General features: G+C 36.8%; 1 protein-coding gene and 1 long non-coding RNA gene across 2 annotated transcripts in view; one reads left to right on the top strand and one right to left on the bottom strand.

The window, feature by feature from the left end:
* FSTL5 (follistatin like 5) overlaps positions 1–19567 on the bottom strand; it is a 243965-nt gene that overhangs the window by 15404 nt on the left and 208994 nt on the right. The window contains exons 11-13 of the mRNA XM_050974227.1: positions 17621–17770; positions 11490–11597; positions 8563–8687 (exon numbers count right to left, since the gene is read on the bottom strand). Coding sequence (XP_050830184.1) covers positions 8563–8687; positions 11490–11597; positions 17621–17770 — 383 coding nt within the window. The remainder of the gene's footprint in view (positions 1–8562; positions 8688–11489; positions 11598–17620; positions 17771–19567) is intronic.
* The window catches only part of LOC127059594 (uncharacterized), an 876248-nt gene continuing 865626 nt past the window's right edge, over positions 8946–19567 (top strand). Inside the window, exon 1 of the long non-coding RNA XR_007777542.1 lies at positions 8946–10009. This is a non-coding gene — a long non-coding RNA (uncharacterized LOC127059594). The remainder of the gene's footprint in view (positions 10010–19567) is intronic.

Genomic DNA, 19567 nt, shown 5'->3' on the forward strand with positions numbered 1-19567 from the left:
GCATGAAATGAAAACTTTTAGATCTATGGGTGCAGACAGTCTTAGTAATGAAAAAATTCCTGATTAGATCCTCAAGTGTACTGAAATATAATAGAAAAGGACATTGCTAGGGCTAGGGGCAAAAGGAAAAAGAAAACAAAAATGACCTGCTGTCCCACACAAAAGGGATAACAAGTGCTGAATATCACCTGAGAGATCTGAAAGTAATTTTTAGAGTAAGTATTCCAAGACTGCAGAGATTGATATTCATAGATCTGTTCTGAGGATTTTATTTTTTTTTTATATTGCTTTTTATATACTTCATAGAAGTGAATATGGTGTCTCTATTTCCATTCTTAGTGAGGAAGCTCAGTGTAGAGAGGATTAATTTAGATGTCAAAGACTCCACAGTCAATGATGGTCAAACATACTAAAATGATTATTTTTTACTCTCTTGCTTTTACTCTCTCAGCCCATACTGACCATTATTTTGAAAAATAAGTATATCAAGGGCTTCAAGACAGCCATGCAAGACAGATGGGAAGAAATATTTCATAAGGGCTTGAAGGAATCCTGACAAGTGTTATGTTCTTAGAATAAAGAAATCTCAAATTAAGCTTTGTGCTCTGAGATTGAATAGGAAAAAAATCCTTTTCTAGACAATATGTAACAGTGATAGAAGATAATACTATAAAATAGAGAATTTTATGCATTAGTAAGCTTTCAGTTTATCCTACATCATATTTAATACAATGGGCTCTGGATTAAAAAATGAACACCACAAATGTAATGCTGTTGAGCTGAAGTAAATGACACTGTAAGTGTCATCAACAACATCCTCCCTCTTATTGGAATACTTTTCACTAGGATGTAAAACCCAAAAGTGATACAATCTTTTCAGCATTCATTTGGGGAAAGTCTATGCAAGTTGCCCTCTGTAAGTCCACTGGAGAAATCAAGTAAGTGCTTGCAAGCACTTCTTGTGGGAAGAGATGACTTCTTTTAACACACTGCACAAAGCCCAGGACTTCTGACTTTTGGTGCACATTTGCACAGCTCAGGGATAAATGCTGAATTTTCAGGGTACTGGTGATGCAGGTGTCTATGAATTGTTTGAGGTCTCCCTGGGGGAGCACTTGAAAGATGTGTATTACAGTAAGTTTTTAATTTATTGCAAATTCTTGTCCAATGCTGACAAGAAATAGTCCAAAAAATTTTAGGACAAAGGGAAGTAACTTCTTTTCTACATTTTCAGTATCCAGGAATATATGAAACTGTTCATGTTATACCATAAAGGAACCCACACAGCAAAAATCTATTTTTAGTGTTGGCAGCAAATGCCTTTTTCTGTCTCATACTTTCTAGAGAAGGAGAGCTAGAAATTTAATAAAAAAACCCCAATCATTTTTAAAGCAATAAAAGTCAAAGAAATGGCTAGCTATACAGACACAGCAAACACAAGACATTCCAAAGATGCTCCTAAATATCAGTACAAGGCAGGATAGGATTAAGACAATCTGGCACTTCAGAAAATGTGGTAACATCAAGGTATGGACTGAAAAGTCAAATTTATATATGTCAAAAGAAATAGTCAGCACCAGCACAGAATGAATAATGAGGTAGGAATAAGGATTACAAAGGTGGTAAATAACATACAGAAAAACAGTCTCAACAGATTTTTTCTTCATTTTAAACATGAAGTTCACATATTGTTATAGCTGGGGATATGTGAATATTCTCAAGAACAAATACTGAACTGTACCACAATTCCTTTCTCTCCTTTTAGTTCCTATTAGGGATCCAAATTAAGAAAATATTACATCTATTGCAACATATATTATAATATTATAATATTACAACAACAAAAAAACCCCAAAAGAGCACCAAACAGAAACAAAACAAACAAAAGAAAAACCAACAACAAAAAAAGACCATAATTTTTGTTTTTAAAAAAACATGATAAAATATTATTTTTTTGCACATAGAAGCAACAGAGATTAAATTTGATTTAAAATATAAGCTTATCATGGCAAAAATGATCAGGCCTATCGGGGCAAATTTCTGTGTTCTAATTTGTAGATTGTACAGCAGGTGGGAGTTGGTTCAAGTAGCTCTCTTAAGAGAGAAGTTGGATGTTTTATTCACCATAAGGTGTTATACACTGTCAGCTGAGGACCCATGGAGGGAACACAAAAATAGTCTATTTGTGTAGTTTCTATTTGGAAGTTTCCTTAAAGTCTGATTCAAATAATTCAAACCCATTTAAAATGGGTTTGTAACATAAAAAATTGAACAGCTTAAAAACAACTAGAAAAAATCTATTCTAAATGTTAAAAAATAGAACTGAACAAATGAGAATTTCCCATCACATTTTTACTAGGTCCTTGTCACAGATTGTCACAGATCTAGACTACAGCACAATTCTTCCTGCTGTCAAGGAAACTGGCTCCATCCAAGCCACACCCAGCAAAATTTTTAAAAATAATTTTGTTCTGCTTGTTCTTTAACAAACATACCAAAAAAAAAATGTTGATTGCATCTCCTCCATGCTAATAAATGAGTATAATTTGGGGCATTTTTTTGTACACCAGTGAGTAATTAGGGCAGAGCACTAACATAACTTCTATCTACTGGGTACAATAAATTATGTGCCATAATTGCAGGGATTAGTTTCTTCTTATAGTTGATTATATTTTTAAACATTACATTGTTTCATGTATATCTGCATGCTGGTACTGGTAGATGCTGGATTTTTAAAAGCAGGTAGGTTCTAGGAGACAGGTTCAATATTTATTTTTAGCAATGGTTTGTCCACTTTATATATATTAATATATATATATATATATATATATATATATAAAAAATATATTCCTTTATATCGGATGGAAGATGGTATTTTTTCCAAAGGTAAATACTCCTGTAATGACTTTACAATTTAGCAAAACTACCTTTAGCTGTATTACAGCTGACTAGAGTTACTTAAGTCGGGTTCCAGGCACTTTCTGAGCTAATGGGGAAGGTCAAGTAGTATAAAAAAGATTATTTTTTTGTTTGTTTGTTTTTGACTGATGTTGTTTTATAGGGCTACAAAGGCTGGCTGCAATCTCATGTTCCAGGTAACGTTTGAAGGGAATTCTCAATTCTAAACAGTCACACTGAAGTGGAAATGCTTTTCTATATAATCTTTTTGTCTGCTGACAGCTGGAATTTGTTGTTCAAGAACTTGGTGAAGTTTTACTCAAGATACCTAAGAGGAAAAGATTTGGACCATAAGTTAAATAAATTGGTCAAGCAGTATTGAATTGTCAGCTGATGTGGAAAAAGGCTGTGTGTGTCTATGTGTGCATACCTTTACTTTGCAATGTTGGAAGCAGTCACACAGAATGAAATATTAAAACAGTTTTATATTGCCTAAATTTCAATGTGCAATTAATTATTTATTTAAATTCATAACACTGAGATGAAAATGAACTTTAAAAATATATTCAAAATATTTTTTTCCTGAATTCCAAAATGCCCTGGCCTCAAAAACATTATGTACACCTCTGTACATCATTTCAGAGACAGCAAATCTTAACTGGACTTTGGAATGATGGCAATTATCTTCATCTTCATGATTTCCATAGGTGTTTTCCCACAGACACAGTTGGGAATCTGTACTGCCTAGAACATTTCAAAGCCTGCAAACACTGGTCCTTTTCAGGTAGAGTATAAGAGTGGAGCTAAAAGAGGATGCAGATGTAAATTTGGGCACTTGGTATATCTTGCAGTTACCTAAAGGACTGAGAGTTTCTTAGTTTAGAGATATGTAGTGACTAAATTTATGAAATTTTTTGGGTGGGAACATGTGAACAGAGAAGGACTGAAGTAGAGAATACAAGTTTGATGTACTTAGGAGGACTTCACATTTCTAAAATGTTGCTTATTTTAATAGTTGTTGCCACTGGTGGTAGTTGGACAAAGGAAGTTTCAACACTATAAAACTGTCTGAGCTGAATCTCTCAATCTTTCTTTCTTTAGATTCCCTCTGGAACAAAGATGCTCTAAAATCCACCATTTAAAGCCAGAAACAGATAGAGAAAAAGACTTTTTGCTGTCTCCGCTCTGCCTTTCCCAAAAACCCCAATTTTTCAAAAGCAACATATTTGTGGAGAGGAAGGGTCCTTCTCTTGGGAGGCAAATATGAGGAGAGAGGAAAAAATTACCACAAGGTTTCCATTTAGCATGAGTCTCTCACTCAGACACAGAGTGGGAGGCTGCAGAGTGAACCCCTATCCCTCTGTGTGCTGTGCCACCATGGAGGATTCACTGCCAGATTCCACAATCCTTATCAGAAATTGCAGAATATTTTCTAGAACTTCTTTTTTTGTCCTGGCACTACTGAGCTGTCTCAGTTTCCTCAAGCTTTAAAGCTCTTTCCCTACTTTCTCTGTATTATTATGGGCTAATAGCTTGATGACTAAGAACTGGCTCAAAATTTCTGCTCCCCTAATGTGCATTGTTAACTGAATTTGTAAAATATTAAATTGTCCCTTATCTTCACACTATATCATCCTATGTGAAAAACTCAACCCCTAAATTAATTTTATTTCTTTTGTTAATGTTTCATCTACAGCTGACTTAGCGTGTACTGGTTCCATTGTTTCATTCAGAAACTACTGAATAAAAATCTTTTTCTGATTATGCAGGATTTTTGCAACAGAAATAATATCCTCTGTTTTATTATTTGCACAGAAACACAGAAAATGCTCTCACACCCTGTCAGCTACTTCACACCTCTGTAGGGGCTTAAACTCTGGAATGAAATGTGAATGTACTGACTCACTTCTCCACATGGGTTTCATTTAAGAAGGTTTACAGGAATGCATTGGCAGCACATTCCAATTACCTCTTAAAGAAAAGCTTAGTTTTTGGATTGTTTTGTGCAAATGAATAAGTGTTATTTTAGAAAGACTGCTTCCCCTATTACCATACACAACAGAGGCATAAAAGAGAGAAAAATCTCAAACAGAATATGTTAACTCTATTCAGAGCCTGAGCCATCTCACCAGTGAGCTGATTGCTCATTCTTCCATTTGTTAGGTCAGGTAACAGTATGACATTTAAAACACTGCTCAAAGATTAAAACATCTAAAAACTTGGAGTTACTCCATTACAGTGAGTTCATTTAATACTGCTTTAGAAACATTTTGCAGTGTAGTGAAAGACCTTAATTTATTCCAATTATCTTTTGTTCACTTCAATTTATGAACACTGGAGCTCAAATAATCAGCACTTTTGCTCCTTAGGCTTCCAAGAATATACTTTCATAAGTACTGCACAAGTCATCTTTCTGCAAGCATCCCACATACTAATTGCAAAAGTCTATTTTTATGATAAGGAGTGGTATTAGCAGACAATTAAGGACAGGGTCATTGGTTGTCCTGAATTGCTTTGGAACAGAAATAGCTCACTGAATAAAATTTTCTTCTTACTAAATGTATTAAGACAAATATTGAAAACATATATCCAATTATAAGGTGCATCCACAGAAGGAAAAATCTTCAGAAAGAGCTGAAAAAAAACACCTTGGCATGTGTACTAGAGCTTAATAGGTCTCATCCTACCTACTTTTGTGGCCCTGGTGTTTGGTAAGTTTTCAACAGAACAGGGGGAAAGGGGAAACTTTTACAAGCTGTGTGTACTGAAAATATGGGCATGAAAGTGTGCATGAAAATCAGTGCTTTACATTCATTCATTCATTCATTCATTCATTCATTCATTCATTCATTCATTCATTCATTCATTCATTCTCTTGGTATAATTCAAAGTGTATTGACAGTGAGTGCACAGCCAATGATAACAGCAGGATGGGCTGTTTTTCAAGACAGGCAAGAGAACTATATCATTTTTTCCCTTTGAAATGTTTAGATTTCCAACTGCAAGACTGAACAAACTTCTTTCACTGTTCTTTCTAACAATAAGTTTTACTGTTTCGTGTCATAGCCTCTTTTTCTAAGATTAAGATCTGTTGAGAATTGCTCTACAACCAGCTGGCACAAGAAACTCATGAAAACTCATGGGAAACTGACTTTCTCTAAACTCTGAGCTTGCTTAGTGAGAAAAAAAAGGAAATTTATTTTCTATCATGAAGGAATACTCAAAGGCATGATGTAATTCCTCTCTTAGAGTCAGCAGGTGAAAGTAAAAAAAAAAACCAGACAGAAAAATCTAGAATTAAGTCAGCTCTATAATGGGATGCCAAACAGGTCTATCTGCAACTGAGACTCTCTGTAGATTCATGAACTTGCTATCTGGAAACATCAGTGGGGCTGCTCCAGACATTATTAGGTTGATAATTCGTAAATTTTTAATAAAACAAAGAGATATTTTCATTTTTCTGAAAGGGGCTGGTGTTGCATGGTCAAAGGGAGCTGATTTCTGACAAAGAGCAAATAGAGGCCTCGGGCAATTAACTACACCAGCCACCTTAGCCAGTGGGGTTATTTCCCTCTCAGCTTTTTTTTGCAATTCATACTCATAAATTGCTCCCCTGGTTGTTAAACACTCACAAGAATAATAAACTCAAGCTTTATGTTTGTTGCCTAACAGCCTTAAGAAACACATGCTGTGACTGAGTGTTTTTTTTTGTTTTTTTTTTTGTTGACTGTTCATATCTACTTTAATAGTCTGGGATTTTCTACATCACTACTAATTTGATGTATACAGTTAATTTTAAATCTTCTCCACAACATTGTTCACACATTGCATTCTAATTTAAACAAAAAATGCAAGGTACTTGCAGGCCAGATGTTATGGAAGACAAATTCTTCAACAACTGATTAACATAAACAGCTCTTGAAAAATACATTGAAAGAAAAGTGCTGTATTTGTCTACATAGTGTTTTTTAAATTTTCTTTTTAGAAAAGGCACTCAGAATTAATAGCATTTCCCTTAAGCTCATTATTTGATAAAACCAGATTGATTTTGTTCATTAAACCCCCAAAATCAATGGGTTTAGCAGTGGACAAACTACTGCAGGCTTTTTTGCAAGACCAGGAATTTTCTTTTGGCATTTTGGCAATCTTGGCAATTCTATCTGGCATGTGAATATTAAAAAAACCCCAAAAACCAAAAAACAAACAACAAACAAAACAAAACAAAACCTTACTAGGGTTGAATAGATGTGCATGTTTATTATATATCTGCAGGCACTTATCAGATTTTATTCTTTCAGTGTTCAATTGATTTCATACCCCTTTTTTATTACTGTGTGTTTTGTTTTATTCTTTCATTCTATTTTCTGTTGAGTTGCATACAGGACATGTGAAATGACTCAGCAGCTGAAGGTAACATACAAAGCAGAAAGCCTACTTGACCTATTTGGGCAAAATGTAAACCTAAAATAGTTTGAGTTAGACAAATCAAATCCAGCACTAGATTTAAGCTGGCCCTATTTTTCTTTTCCCAGTCCTGATTCCCCTCCTAGTATGATGTTTATCCCTGTCTATGGTTTTATTTTTCTATTTACTTGAAGATTATCCTAATTTCAGTTCTGTTTGGGCAGTACCTCTAGTACCTGGTAGTTCATGAAACAGTAACTTTTGTTCTCACAACACATATCTGTTCCAAATACAGCAGAAATATTTGATGTTTTTCTAAGTCTGAATGTGAGGACAACAGATTACTTGAGTGACACAATAGGAATTTGCCTACTCAGTTAAAGAAATATACTAATTATGGTACTTAGAGTAAATTTATTATTCAGGTATATTAATCTATAAATTTCTTTTTAAACTGCATATGGCTGGTTGCTAACTTACTTATTAGTTTAGAGTTTTGTAGGAAATAAAAAAAATATATCTGATCAACAATGTTTTTAGAAGAAGCCAAATGTTCTTTGATAGAGAAGACTAGATTCTTCCCAGGCACATACAGAGCAAATTCTAAATTCAATTGTAAAATCATCCTACATTGCATGTTTTCCCATTTAAAAGACTACCACTCACTACCATCAGAAATTATATCTTTTTTTAATGGAGCTGCCTATTTACACTTGTAATTTGAGAATTTTGCTAGAACAGAATGATGACAGTTAAGATTATTTAATGAAGATATTCCTGTAGAAACTTGAGCTTGGAATATCAGAATAAATAATGGATAATTGTTGGCAGAGCTGTTTTGAGGCGAAGTGGATCTGTGTCAGCTTGCAAAAAAACTTAGAAGTTCTAAACATACAAACTACTAACACACATTAATGAAAAAATCCTAGACTGCAGAATTATTCAATGCCTAGAGGTAGAAATGTTACAGGAAAAAAAACATGGAAAGAAAATTATATATCACACTCTTACTAGTGTGATAGTAAGAGTGTGATTTTTCTTCCTATTGAGGAAGAAAAATAGATTTTCCTCCAAGAGGTCTTGAGGAGAGCTCTGCTTTATGCCTGTGTTAAGTGTCATCCTGTTTTCCTCAGCCTCTCTTTTTTCCATATGTCTTTCAAAATCCAGCTGATCAAATTGTTCAGTTCTGTCCCATCCATAACCTGTTCTCAGGATGAGCACAAAGACAGCCCCACATTCCCTACATTCAGACAAACTCACCTCACATGGGTAATGATGAGGGTCGTGGCTGGAATGAAAAAGTCATCCACTCTGTCAAACTGCCTCCCCACGGGCTGAGTATGGATTGTGTGATGAGAAACACTCCCACTGGCCTGTGTTATCACCTGCACAAAGTAACAGCATAAACTACACAAGTATTCTTTAAAAATCATATTTCAAGTCGAATGAATGAACAATATTGACTCTGTATTCTCTTGTGTTGTCTTTTCCATGTTACCAAGAAAAGGAGTGCAGACAGATCTCAGAGAACTATTACATACTGGAACACTTAGTCTTCATACTTATTTTTCCCCTTCATCTTTTTTTTAATCAATCCTGAATCCATATTTATTCATTTACATCACTAAAGCCCTTAACAGTGTCGTGGTTTGAAAGGAAATGAAGTTTTTTGTGATGGTGTGGGCAATCCAATCAGTGTTCAGATTTAATATTGGCACCTGGTTTGTCCACTGAGGGCAGGATACGCCTCTGAGAACACAGGGGTTAAAAGCTGTGATCTCCCAGGGGAACTTCCTCTTGGAGTCCCGCTTGAGAGTGAGTAGACCCCCCTGCCCAGCTCCTTTGGCTGGGCAGGGGGGGAGGGGAGCCATGTGGCCAGAGAGAGGTAGGACAGGCCTGGGCCCAAGGGTGGAGGAGAACATTGCAAGGGCTTCGGGCAGCCATCCTCCATTCCCCCACCCCCCCTGCGAGGGAGAGAGAGACAGAGCCGGTGCCTGTGGCGGCTGTGATAGTGGCCCGGCGTGAAGGAGAAGGGGGGGGTGCCCAGCAGGGCAGCCAAGTGTGGGAGTTGACGAAGTAAACCGGCAGAGAGAGAGAGCTCGGGACTTTTAACCCCTCTGAGGAAGATGAGAACCTTGCAAAAGCTGAGTCCTCCTGAAGTTGATGAGATTGAGAAGCTGTTGAGATTGAGAAGATGTTGAGAAAATTCTAGGTGGGAGGAGATGATGGAGTGGCTTTGGGCTGGACTTTTCTTGTGTAGCCACAGCAGAACCACGGGTGTTTCTGTGCCACAGAGACTGCGTTCTAGGGGGAGGCGATGGCTCAGAGCCAAGAGAGTGCAGTGATGTGGAGGAGTGAACAGAGACGACGGGTGAGGAGGGTGTGGTGGTGCCCTCCACTTCGAAGAAGAGAAGAAGAAGAAGACGATCTCTGTTCAAGAGACCCCTCGGCCCCAGGGGGTGAAATTTGGGGGGACAAGTGTCCCAGAAGGAGAAGGACTGTGCTCCCTTTGGAACTGGTCAAAGTATCCTTAAAATGAAAAACCCCAGAAGCAGCTCTGATCCATGTGCAGTGGTGAGAGCACTGGACATGGAAGGCGTGTGGCGCAAGAGGGACTTCTCTCTCCTCGAGAGACTGAGAATCGATTGTCTGAAGGGTGGCAATGAAATTGGAAATTTGGTGGGGGGAGGAGGAAGAATTTTGGAAGGTTTTCATCTTATGTTCTATTGTGTTTTGTGTGTCTTCCTTTGTAGTTGTAGGTTAATAAATGCTTTTTTTTTTTTTTTCCTTTTAACCTTAAGTTGGAGCCTGCTTTGCTCTGTCTCTGATCATATCTCACAGTAGGTGCCAGGGAAGTAGGTGTTCTCGTGGGGGCACTGGTATTGTGCCAGGCTTAAACCATGACAAACAGTTCCTAGTTTAAACTAAGTTTTTTGTTTATCTTTTTTCTTACACTAGATCTTAGAGTGAGATTAGATTTTGAAGCACTTCAGCCAGAGTGAAAAGCTGCTATCAACAAAACCACTGGAACATATGGCTATGCATACTCCCAATTCTCATCAATCATGAGATAATCCAACACAGCACAGACATATTTCAGAAGAGCAAGCTGAACTGAGCTTAAATATTCCTTAAAGTTTTATGAACCAATTTTATTCAAATCCCCAAATCTTAGACCTTCTCTGAAGCAAATGTTCATGGGTGAATAAAAGACAATTCAATATAATAGTCACTATGTTTTTCACATATATGCATTTAAGAGTGGAATTTTTTTTTTTTTTGGAAAAGAAGACAATATGCTGTCTATACTCTAAATAAAAGTGAGAGTGAGGATGATCAGCCACTTTAAAATATAATAAGACTGACTCAATTATCAGTCCTGGGGAGGAGTAGTACCTAAACTTCCACAGATTACCTTGCACGCTTAAAGTTATTAAGGGTCTGCAGGTGCTGAAAAGGTGATTATAAATGTTACTAATTTTGCTTTAAATTTTCTCTTATTCTTTTTCATATATATAAGCATATATTAAATGCATAAGGATTTAATTAACTTCTGAAGAAAAGGAAAACAAATTAGAAGAAAAATTAATTTTTAAATTATGATATGAGGCTAATCATCATAGCCTCAGGGGATTACTATAAATAAGGAACAGAAATCAATAAAAAAGTAGAAAGGTAGAAACAGCTTCTTGAGATGTTTCTTTAGTGACTGCCCCTAGGTTTGTCACTGCTCCAAGGTATGGGAAAAATCAAGATTTTTAATATCTTTCATGTGAAAAAAACCCAATAAAGACAGAGCTTGACACCTCTAGAACGTCAATATGATTTTAATGAAATGGAAGTATGTCTGAAGTCCTGTTTATCCTCTAATTAGGGTTAAAAATATCATGAACAGCAACAGTTTGTTCTCAAAAGACGGGCAGTACAGAAAATGCTGCTTTTTTCAGCTGCAATCCTTATCCTTCTATCAATTTGCCATTGTCAGTTCAGACTAAGGGTCTTGAAGATAATCATTAACTTTTTGAGGAGGTCAGTTGTTTGGCTTGTTTTCTGGTTACCTAAAATAATCTCTCTGCTCTTGCTGGGGACATGGTAATAACGCCTAAAAGAAAATATACAGCCACTGCAATTACACAAAGGTTCAACTGGTCTGTATTTCCTTACACATAATCATTGTGATAGCTCACCTGCAAAGTTGGTGAATTCTTTTCCATGTTTCCCCAGCTCAGCACCCAGACTTGATCATGTGATTTATCATAGTGTAGTTTCACTGGAACAGGATCTGTACTCACTGCCTGAAATAGAACAAAAAAAAAAAAAAAAAAGAAAAAAAAAAAAAAAAAAAAAAAAAAAAAAAAAAAAAAAAAGAAAAAAAAAGAAATCCTTTGTTTGTCACATTTTCAAAGGAAACATAATATATATGCTTGAATGAAAATGATGAGTACATATGCATTTTCAGATACTTCCAGACTGGATTTAGGAATTATGCTGTCAATTCTTGAAACAGCCCTCTGATTAATTCAGAGTTACTCTAACACTTGGTATCAAAACTACATTATACTGAAGCCTTTAAGAAGAGGAAAAAAAAGGCTTTTAATCAAGTACAAAACTATTTGTCTTCCTTCCCTGCCATCACTCTCACTTTACATGTATTGATTGAAAAACTACATCATTTACTGAAAAATGGTTAAAAAGGGAAGAGAATTCTCAAGCCACATACTGGAATTAATGAAGGTGTTACTGCAAAAAATCGTCATGATGTGGCTGCACCCAAAACCTCCTGTCTTTTAAAATGTGTATATTTTCTCAAAGTAGACGGTTTTCATGTGTTTTCCAAATACAGTTGCTACTTTTCATAGACCTGTGATCAGAACTGAAGTGTTTTTCCTACAACTTTAAGCACTGTCACTTGAAACCATGAACCTTTTAAACAGCTGAGTTCTAAACTTCCTTTGTTACAAAAACTGAGGGGTTCAGAGGTATTAAATGGAGAACAATATATTCGATTAAGAGATGTTATGCACAGGCTAAATGAGGAGGGGATTACTTTTTTATTTTCATCATTAAAGAAGAAAAAAATAGGTGGAAATTGTTTTTTAATCTTACCATTATGGAACTGTAAAGCACAGCTTGTTTATCAGCGTGTCAAGGAGAGTACCAGCTGGCTAATTAAGTGAACCTAATTTAAACTAATGATGTAGATCCTCAAGATAATGCACTAATGGCTGGCTGAGACTGCTGATGATACTTAACTGTACTCCTGAGGTGTTGCAAGCGACCACTTCATCTAAGCAGAATTTGTTTTTCCTTTTGAAAATGGAAAATGAAGCCAGGTTGCTCACTGGCTCATTTAAAATCACAAGTTACCCCTTAGAAAAGGTCATTTGTGTTTGATAACTTCTTTCTGCTACGTGCTAGAAAACAAGTTGCCTAAAATAATACTTTAACTGTTGTATAGCTAATTTGTCAAAGCATGTCAAATTTCCTTTTGGCTTCCCCAGACAAAGGTCTGACCCATAGATGCTCTGCCAGAGGAGTGCCAGCTGCGTTCAGAGCTGGGGTCATGGCACAGCCAGGCGGAGCAGAAGGAGTTGGCTGCAGGGTCAGGCACAGGCACTACAGCTCCCCAGAGGGAAGCCAGCAGCAAAAAGGAGTTGAGCATCTCAGAATCAGACTTTCACAGCTGTTTCTAGCTGACCAGGCTGATCTTCCAGCAGCACACTGAGGACTGAAGGATGATGATTTTGTCTACTTCAGCCTCTAAGTCATCCCACTTAGTGGTGTGCTGCAGTGCTGCACAATTCCTGCTTTCAAGAATTTAAAAATGTAAGCAAATGCTTCCCTTGACTTTAGAATGAGAATTACCTGGATAAGTCAAAAAGTCTCCTTCTATATCTATCTCTAAAGATAGAACATCCATGTTTCCAATACACTTCAATTTAGTGCTATAGAATCCTCTAAAGTACTTACTTTGATAAATATACCTGTCATAAAAATAAATCATCCTCAAATCTAGCTGTCACATAAGTGCACACCTTTTACATTAACTTTCACAGTAGAAAGGAATAACATGTAGTTATTCATAGTAGTACTTCAGAGAAAACATTGTAATGAGCAAAACTAAATAAACATATTTTTACACAGAAAACAGCATAGCTACATGACTTAAAGACCTATCAAATAAATTTTTAATTTTCTTTAGGGTTTTTGCACAGTGATGGAAGTTTCAGTAGAGTGGTCTTGCTTTTAAAATATGAAATTATCTCCACATTTATTCCCATTAGCCTATGTGCTTTCTTTGCAACGTGGTTTCTTATTAAGAATGCAGACTTTCTTATTAGACATCTTTCTTAAGATGTGGACTAGAAATAGTTACATGCACATGTACATGTATGAAAATTATATCCTCTGTATTAATATGATCTTCAGGAAAAAGGCAGTCTAACAAGAAAAATACTCTCATTCCTGAACATTTCTGAGCTGAGTTTCTCTTTTCAAAAAAAGAATTAAATCTTTATTTTACTCTGTGCTAGGCAGTACTCTAAGTAATGAAAATTGACTGATCTGGAAAACTAAATTCCCTTCTGTGCCTCCTGTTTGTAAAAGTGTTTTAGTAACTGCATATCATATGAATAGACCAACATTTAATGGTTAGAACATTCTTCCTGTTTGCAGAAAGCTAGTAAATGCTTATTTTTAAAAGACAAGAAGACAGAACCATGCATGTTTTAAGAAATGCTAAACAAAATATCTCTTGACTTGATGCTAAATTCCAAATTAGCCTAACTTCAATTCTAAAACCCATCTGTGAATCAACAGTGGTTTAACTTTTTACAGTTTTATATTATATGTAAAAAGATTGTATAGGTTTTATGCTTTCATTATTTATTTTTTTTGTCTGCAATTACTGTTATTTTTATTTCTTTTTTTGTTTGTTTTGCTTGGTTTTTAAGTCTGTTTTGAATAATGGCATGGGTAAGCTGGGCACAGAGCAAGCCCCCTGTACTTTTCCCATGGATTTGGCTAAGCATATCCTAGGAAATACATTCAGATGAGTAACAAGTAGTAGAAATTCTACTTAGGTGTTTTCCTCGGAATAACATGAAAGCTTCTGGAGTATCTTGATTTTAGCTCAATGTACTTACTAAGTAGCACAGACTTAATGCACAGAGCTCTTTGCTACACCTAGCATTCTGTATGTCTGCTTTCCAGCTCATTACAGAAACTAGGATATTTTTCATAGAACAATCTAATGCCATTCAAAACCTGCACAATTGCTCTACATATTTCTGGGGAAGGGCTGAACTCTTACTTAGTGGTAATTTACCAAATCTTACTTTTTAATTAACATACATCTTTGCAGTAAGCATCTCTGCAATTTTTTTAATGATAAAGTGATATATATTTTTACATATTTAAAACAGTATCTAAACACAAATTAGAAGAGCCTAGCAATAAACATATTTCATATAGCCTAAATTAAAACCTATTTTCAGTGAGCCCAAGAGGAATCATGTTCTTTTGACACTGAAGTCTAAATGCTAATAAATGCAATTATATTGATATTTCATCCCTCCTTTGGAGAAAAGGAAGCTGACACCTGAATGTCAGTCAGAGACCATGGAAAACACTGCCAGATATTCCAGTCCCTCAAATTTATGGACTGTGTTGAGAGGGTTTTTACTCTGCCTTCATGAAGTAATATATCAAACTGGTTGTAAAAAGTATAGTTTTCAGGAAAAAAGATCATTACTCACTCATTTTATCTCTATTTTAATATTCAAAAGTAAATATAAGTAAAAAAGCCCCATCTTTTTATTATAAACTTCTTGAATAAAATATTTTATAAGTCCTTACAACCATTTGGATAGTTCAAGTTTTGAGGAAGCCATATCTGAGTCAGCTGACACAGAATTTAAAAGGCAAGTGTTTCAAGTACGCAAAATATTGAAATCATTTTTGCAAGTCATGCAACTTTATAAATGCAATTTTGTTATTTATTTTTAAATGTTATATGCCTGTACAGGATAAATGCATACACTTACATGATGGAATAGTTAGAGCTGGAAGGGACCTTTAAAAGCCATCTAGTCCAAAACCTCTCTAGTGAGCAGAGACATCTTCAACCTGAGCAGTTTGCTCAGAGCCCCATCTAAACTGACTTCAAAGGTTTCCAGAGATGGGGCTTGCACCACCTTTCTGGGCAACCTCCGACAGTGTTTTGCAAATCTCATTGTAAAAAATGTCTTCATTATATCTAGTCTGCATCCACCATTTTTTTAGCTTGAAACCATTACCCCTTGCCTATTGCTACTGTCCCTATTAATAAATTCGTCTCCAACTTTCCTGTAAGTCCCCTTTAAAGACACAATAATGTCTCCCTGGAGCCTAACATATAATCTATACTTTAAAGATTTTTCATTCACTTATCAGTGAGAAAAGCAAAAGGCATGAAGAAAAGCTCTATTCAAGTGTTGTTTTTTATTAACAATTCAGTTAGGTTTCTAATAAAAAAAGAAAAGTCAGTGTTTTGTTTAGCTAAAGGACATCTGTTTCCTATAAATATGATGATACTATAAGAACTGCCTTGTACCTTGCTGCATTGGGTTTGTGTGACAAGCTTTTGGTGGCAGGGGAGAGCTATAGGGGTGGCTTCTGTAAGATGATGCCAGACACTTCCCCCATGCCTGACAGAGCCTATGCCAGCTGGTGCCAGCACAGACCCGCTGCTGGCCACTATCCAGTCAGTCAGTGATGGGGTAGAGCCACTGGGATAACATAGACTGAGATGCACAGAAGTGCTGTGGTTCTTGCAATCACATGAGAGAGGAGTAGGAATATGTCAGAGGAACAGTGCTGCAGATGCCCAGGTCAGTGGAGAAGGAGGGGCAGGAGATGCTTGAGGGAGCCAGCAGAGATTCCCTTGCAGCCTGTGGTGAAGACCACAGGGAAGCAACTGTGCCCCTGCAGCCCATGGAGGTCTGAGGTGGAGCAGAGATCCACCTGAAGCCCCTGCAGGACCCTAAACTGGCTCCAGGTGAATGTCTGAAGGAGGCTTTGAATCCATGGGAAGCCTACACTGGAGCAGGCTCCTGGCAGGACCTGTGAAATTGTGAAGAGGCACCCACACTGAAACAGGTTTATTGGCAGGACTCATGACCTCATAGGGGACCCATCCTGGAGCAATCTGCTCCTGAAGGACTGTATCCCATGGAGAGAGACCCACACTGGAGCAGCTTGTGAAGAACTGAAGCCCATGGGGATAACTCACACTGGAGAAGTTCATGGAAGACTGTCTCCCATGGGAGTGGCCCCAGGATGGAGCAGGGAAGAGACTACTCTCTCTGAGGAGGAAGCAGCAGCAGAAATTACATGTGACAAACTGACCCTCCATTCCTCATCTTCTTCACTGCTGGGAGGGGGAGGAGACAGAGAGCCAGAAATAAAACTAAGGGAAGGAGGGAGCACTGGGGGACAGGTGTTTAAGATCATCCTACTTAGATTTTGGCTAGGAATAGAGCTGAATTTATCATCAACTCAAGTCTGTTTTGCCTATGACGGTAACTGGTGAGTGATCTTTCCCTTCCCTTATCTCAACCCAAAAGCCTTTTTTGGTGTGTCCAGTTGGGGAGAGGAGGGGTAGAGTGGCTTTGGTGGTATCTGGTTTTGCTCAAACTCTGTGACTGTATTAATCACTGTAGCACAGCACTGATTTCTCTATTTTACTCAATGAATTATTTTCACTAAGTAGATACTCCAGAATCCCAGAGATGAAGAAAGAGGAGTAGAGAAGTTTAAATTCAAAGTCTCTGGTCTTAGCTAAGGGTGCTGCTTATTTTTACTGTTTCCATTAATTTCTCTGTCTAAAAGCAGAGTAAGAGTGACAGAGTGACAAAGTGACAGAGTAACAGTCCTCCACCTTCTGTAGCCAAACCTGATCTTTCTGTCAAAACTGACAGACACATCCTTATCTTGTGATAAGACTCTCTTTTAGCCAATCACTGTTTTAGAGTGAAAGGAACCTCCAGTCAGAAACTTCCTAAAGAACTCATTTGCTCAACTACTCGAATAATAATAATAAGAGCTATTTTTGTGCTATCTTCCTTGCAACTGTCTATTGAGAGAAACAGTTGCTTAACAGAAACTGCTGCTAAATGTTGAAAGTAGGCGAACTTTTTTCCAAATAATGTGTTTACTCTCAAGAGTAAATAATGTGTTTACTCTCAAGATAACTGCATTTCTGTTTTTTAAATACAAAGGAAAGTCTTGAATTCTTTTGCCTAAATTAAATAGTAACTTAAAAAATAGAAATAAATACCTGTACAACTTTCTGAGACTGTACATCAACAATGAGAATTCTGTCAAGTGTGGGCTGAGTGACGTATATGAATTTGTCTTTCACATTAACAGCAGTTGCCCAAACACACCGCTGAACAGGATCACCGTCTGCTTTGGGACAAACTTCATCCTATAATTCAATAGAAACAGGAAAATATAAGAATCAAAACAGTCAACAATGTAATAGAAAGACAAATGATACCCATTTTCTTCTTTTTTAACTGTAAAATAAAACCTCAGAAAATGCAGGGAAGGAAAAATGAGAGTTGACACTAGGACATAAACTCACATTAGCCAAACTGTATCTGTAAGCACCACAACTCACTCACAATAAAATAATTCATACACTAAATTTTGGGATGTTTTCTAGAAATTCAAGAATTAAGTACTGTTGATTCGAGAAAGAAACCAATCTGAAAAAAAAAACAAAAACCAAACCATTCACGGAGATATAAAGCCAGCAAGGGGCAGGACACCTTAAAACCAGAAAACCAAGCCAGACACACGGTGCCTGGTTAGTGCAGGAGCTGGCAGGTCCCACCTGAGCAGCACCACAGTGCCCTGCAGAGGGAGGCAGTGCAGGCATGGCTGAGAGCACAGCAGTAAGCCAGGCAGACACCTGGCTTACTGCCAGGTGATAATGTACACATCAAGAGAGAGGGGAGGTGGTGTGGTGCAAATTGTCACATGGCATAGGGGCAAAGCAGCAGTCAGAGAGATCAGCTGTTTTGGTCACTTGGAGTACTGATAGGTTGCTTTAAAGATCAAGAAGTTTGGCAACCTCTGCCATAAGACATTCTTGTGGCCTATCTTACTAGTGTTAAACCCAATAAATACCAAATGTCATGTTACTACCATTCCTTCCCTCTCTGCCCTTCTATTCCGGCAAAAGGATGAATTTGAAAAAAATAAAAATCTGTTCACTGCAGTGAACTGATATTTCATAATACATATAACTATATCCTCAGTCAAAACAGCTAACTGGAGTTTACATGCTCACTATTACTGATTTCTAGAAACATATGGCCAATCATAATGCATTTAAATACCTATTTGTGATTATTTTCTCCCAGAAATAGCTTGGCTTTATCAAAATTAAAGGTTACTTGGTCAAATATATTACTATATGTAAAAAATCCATTTATGAAATAGCATGATTTCTTTCCTATATTGAACATCTAATTATTTAAAAATATGGACCTGAAAAACACTCTAGTTGGAAAAGCACAGGATGTATCAAGTATCAAGGTCTTCGTTTTCCTGACCTTTTCTTCTTTTGCCTCTTATTTTAAATTCTTTGCATCACAAGGGACAATTTTACCAAATCATAAGTATTATTTCTTTTTGCCACTTATCTGCTGCTTATTCCTAATTTAGAATGCTCTGCCTGATACATCATAACTGGCCGCTGTGAAAGTAATTATGATATGTCAGCAGATAATGACTCAATGTAGAATGAGCAGCAAGATATGATGAGCTCTTAAACAAGAATTTTGTTTCTGAGCATCAAACGCCTTTTAAAAGGCACAGGAAACATCATGTGGCAGAACACCATCTCTGGCACCAAGCAATGCTCTTCAAGAGGATGATGCATTTCAACACTTCCTTTTCTGTATCATCAACATTCTTTGCCTGCTGTGCCTCTACATTTTCGAAAATACACTCAATCTTTATATGTCAAAAGAAAAAATAAATCAATTTCCAGCTTTAAAAAAGAGAGTTTCTTTGCAGAAGATTGAAAGCCACTGCTTGCTTTTACATGGCTCTAAAACCTCATCAAAGGGAAGGTCTTTCAGGAATCACATGATAAGGAAAGGTTACTAAACTCAGGTACTGTACAATAGCACATCATCAGGAACTTCGGGAGAACTTAGAAATAAGTAACAAGTAAGATTTAGTTCATGCTGATAAAAAGCCATGAAGATCA

This window comes from Serinus canaria, chromosome 4 (assembly GCF_022539315.1).
Source record: "Serinus canaria isolate serCan28SL12 chromosome 4, serCan2020, whole genome shotgun sequence".
In the NCBI taxonomy this organism is placed as follows: Eukaryota; Metazoa; Chordata; class Aves; order Passeriformes; family Fringillidae; genus Serinus; species Serinus canaria.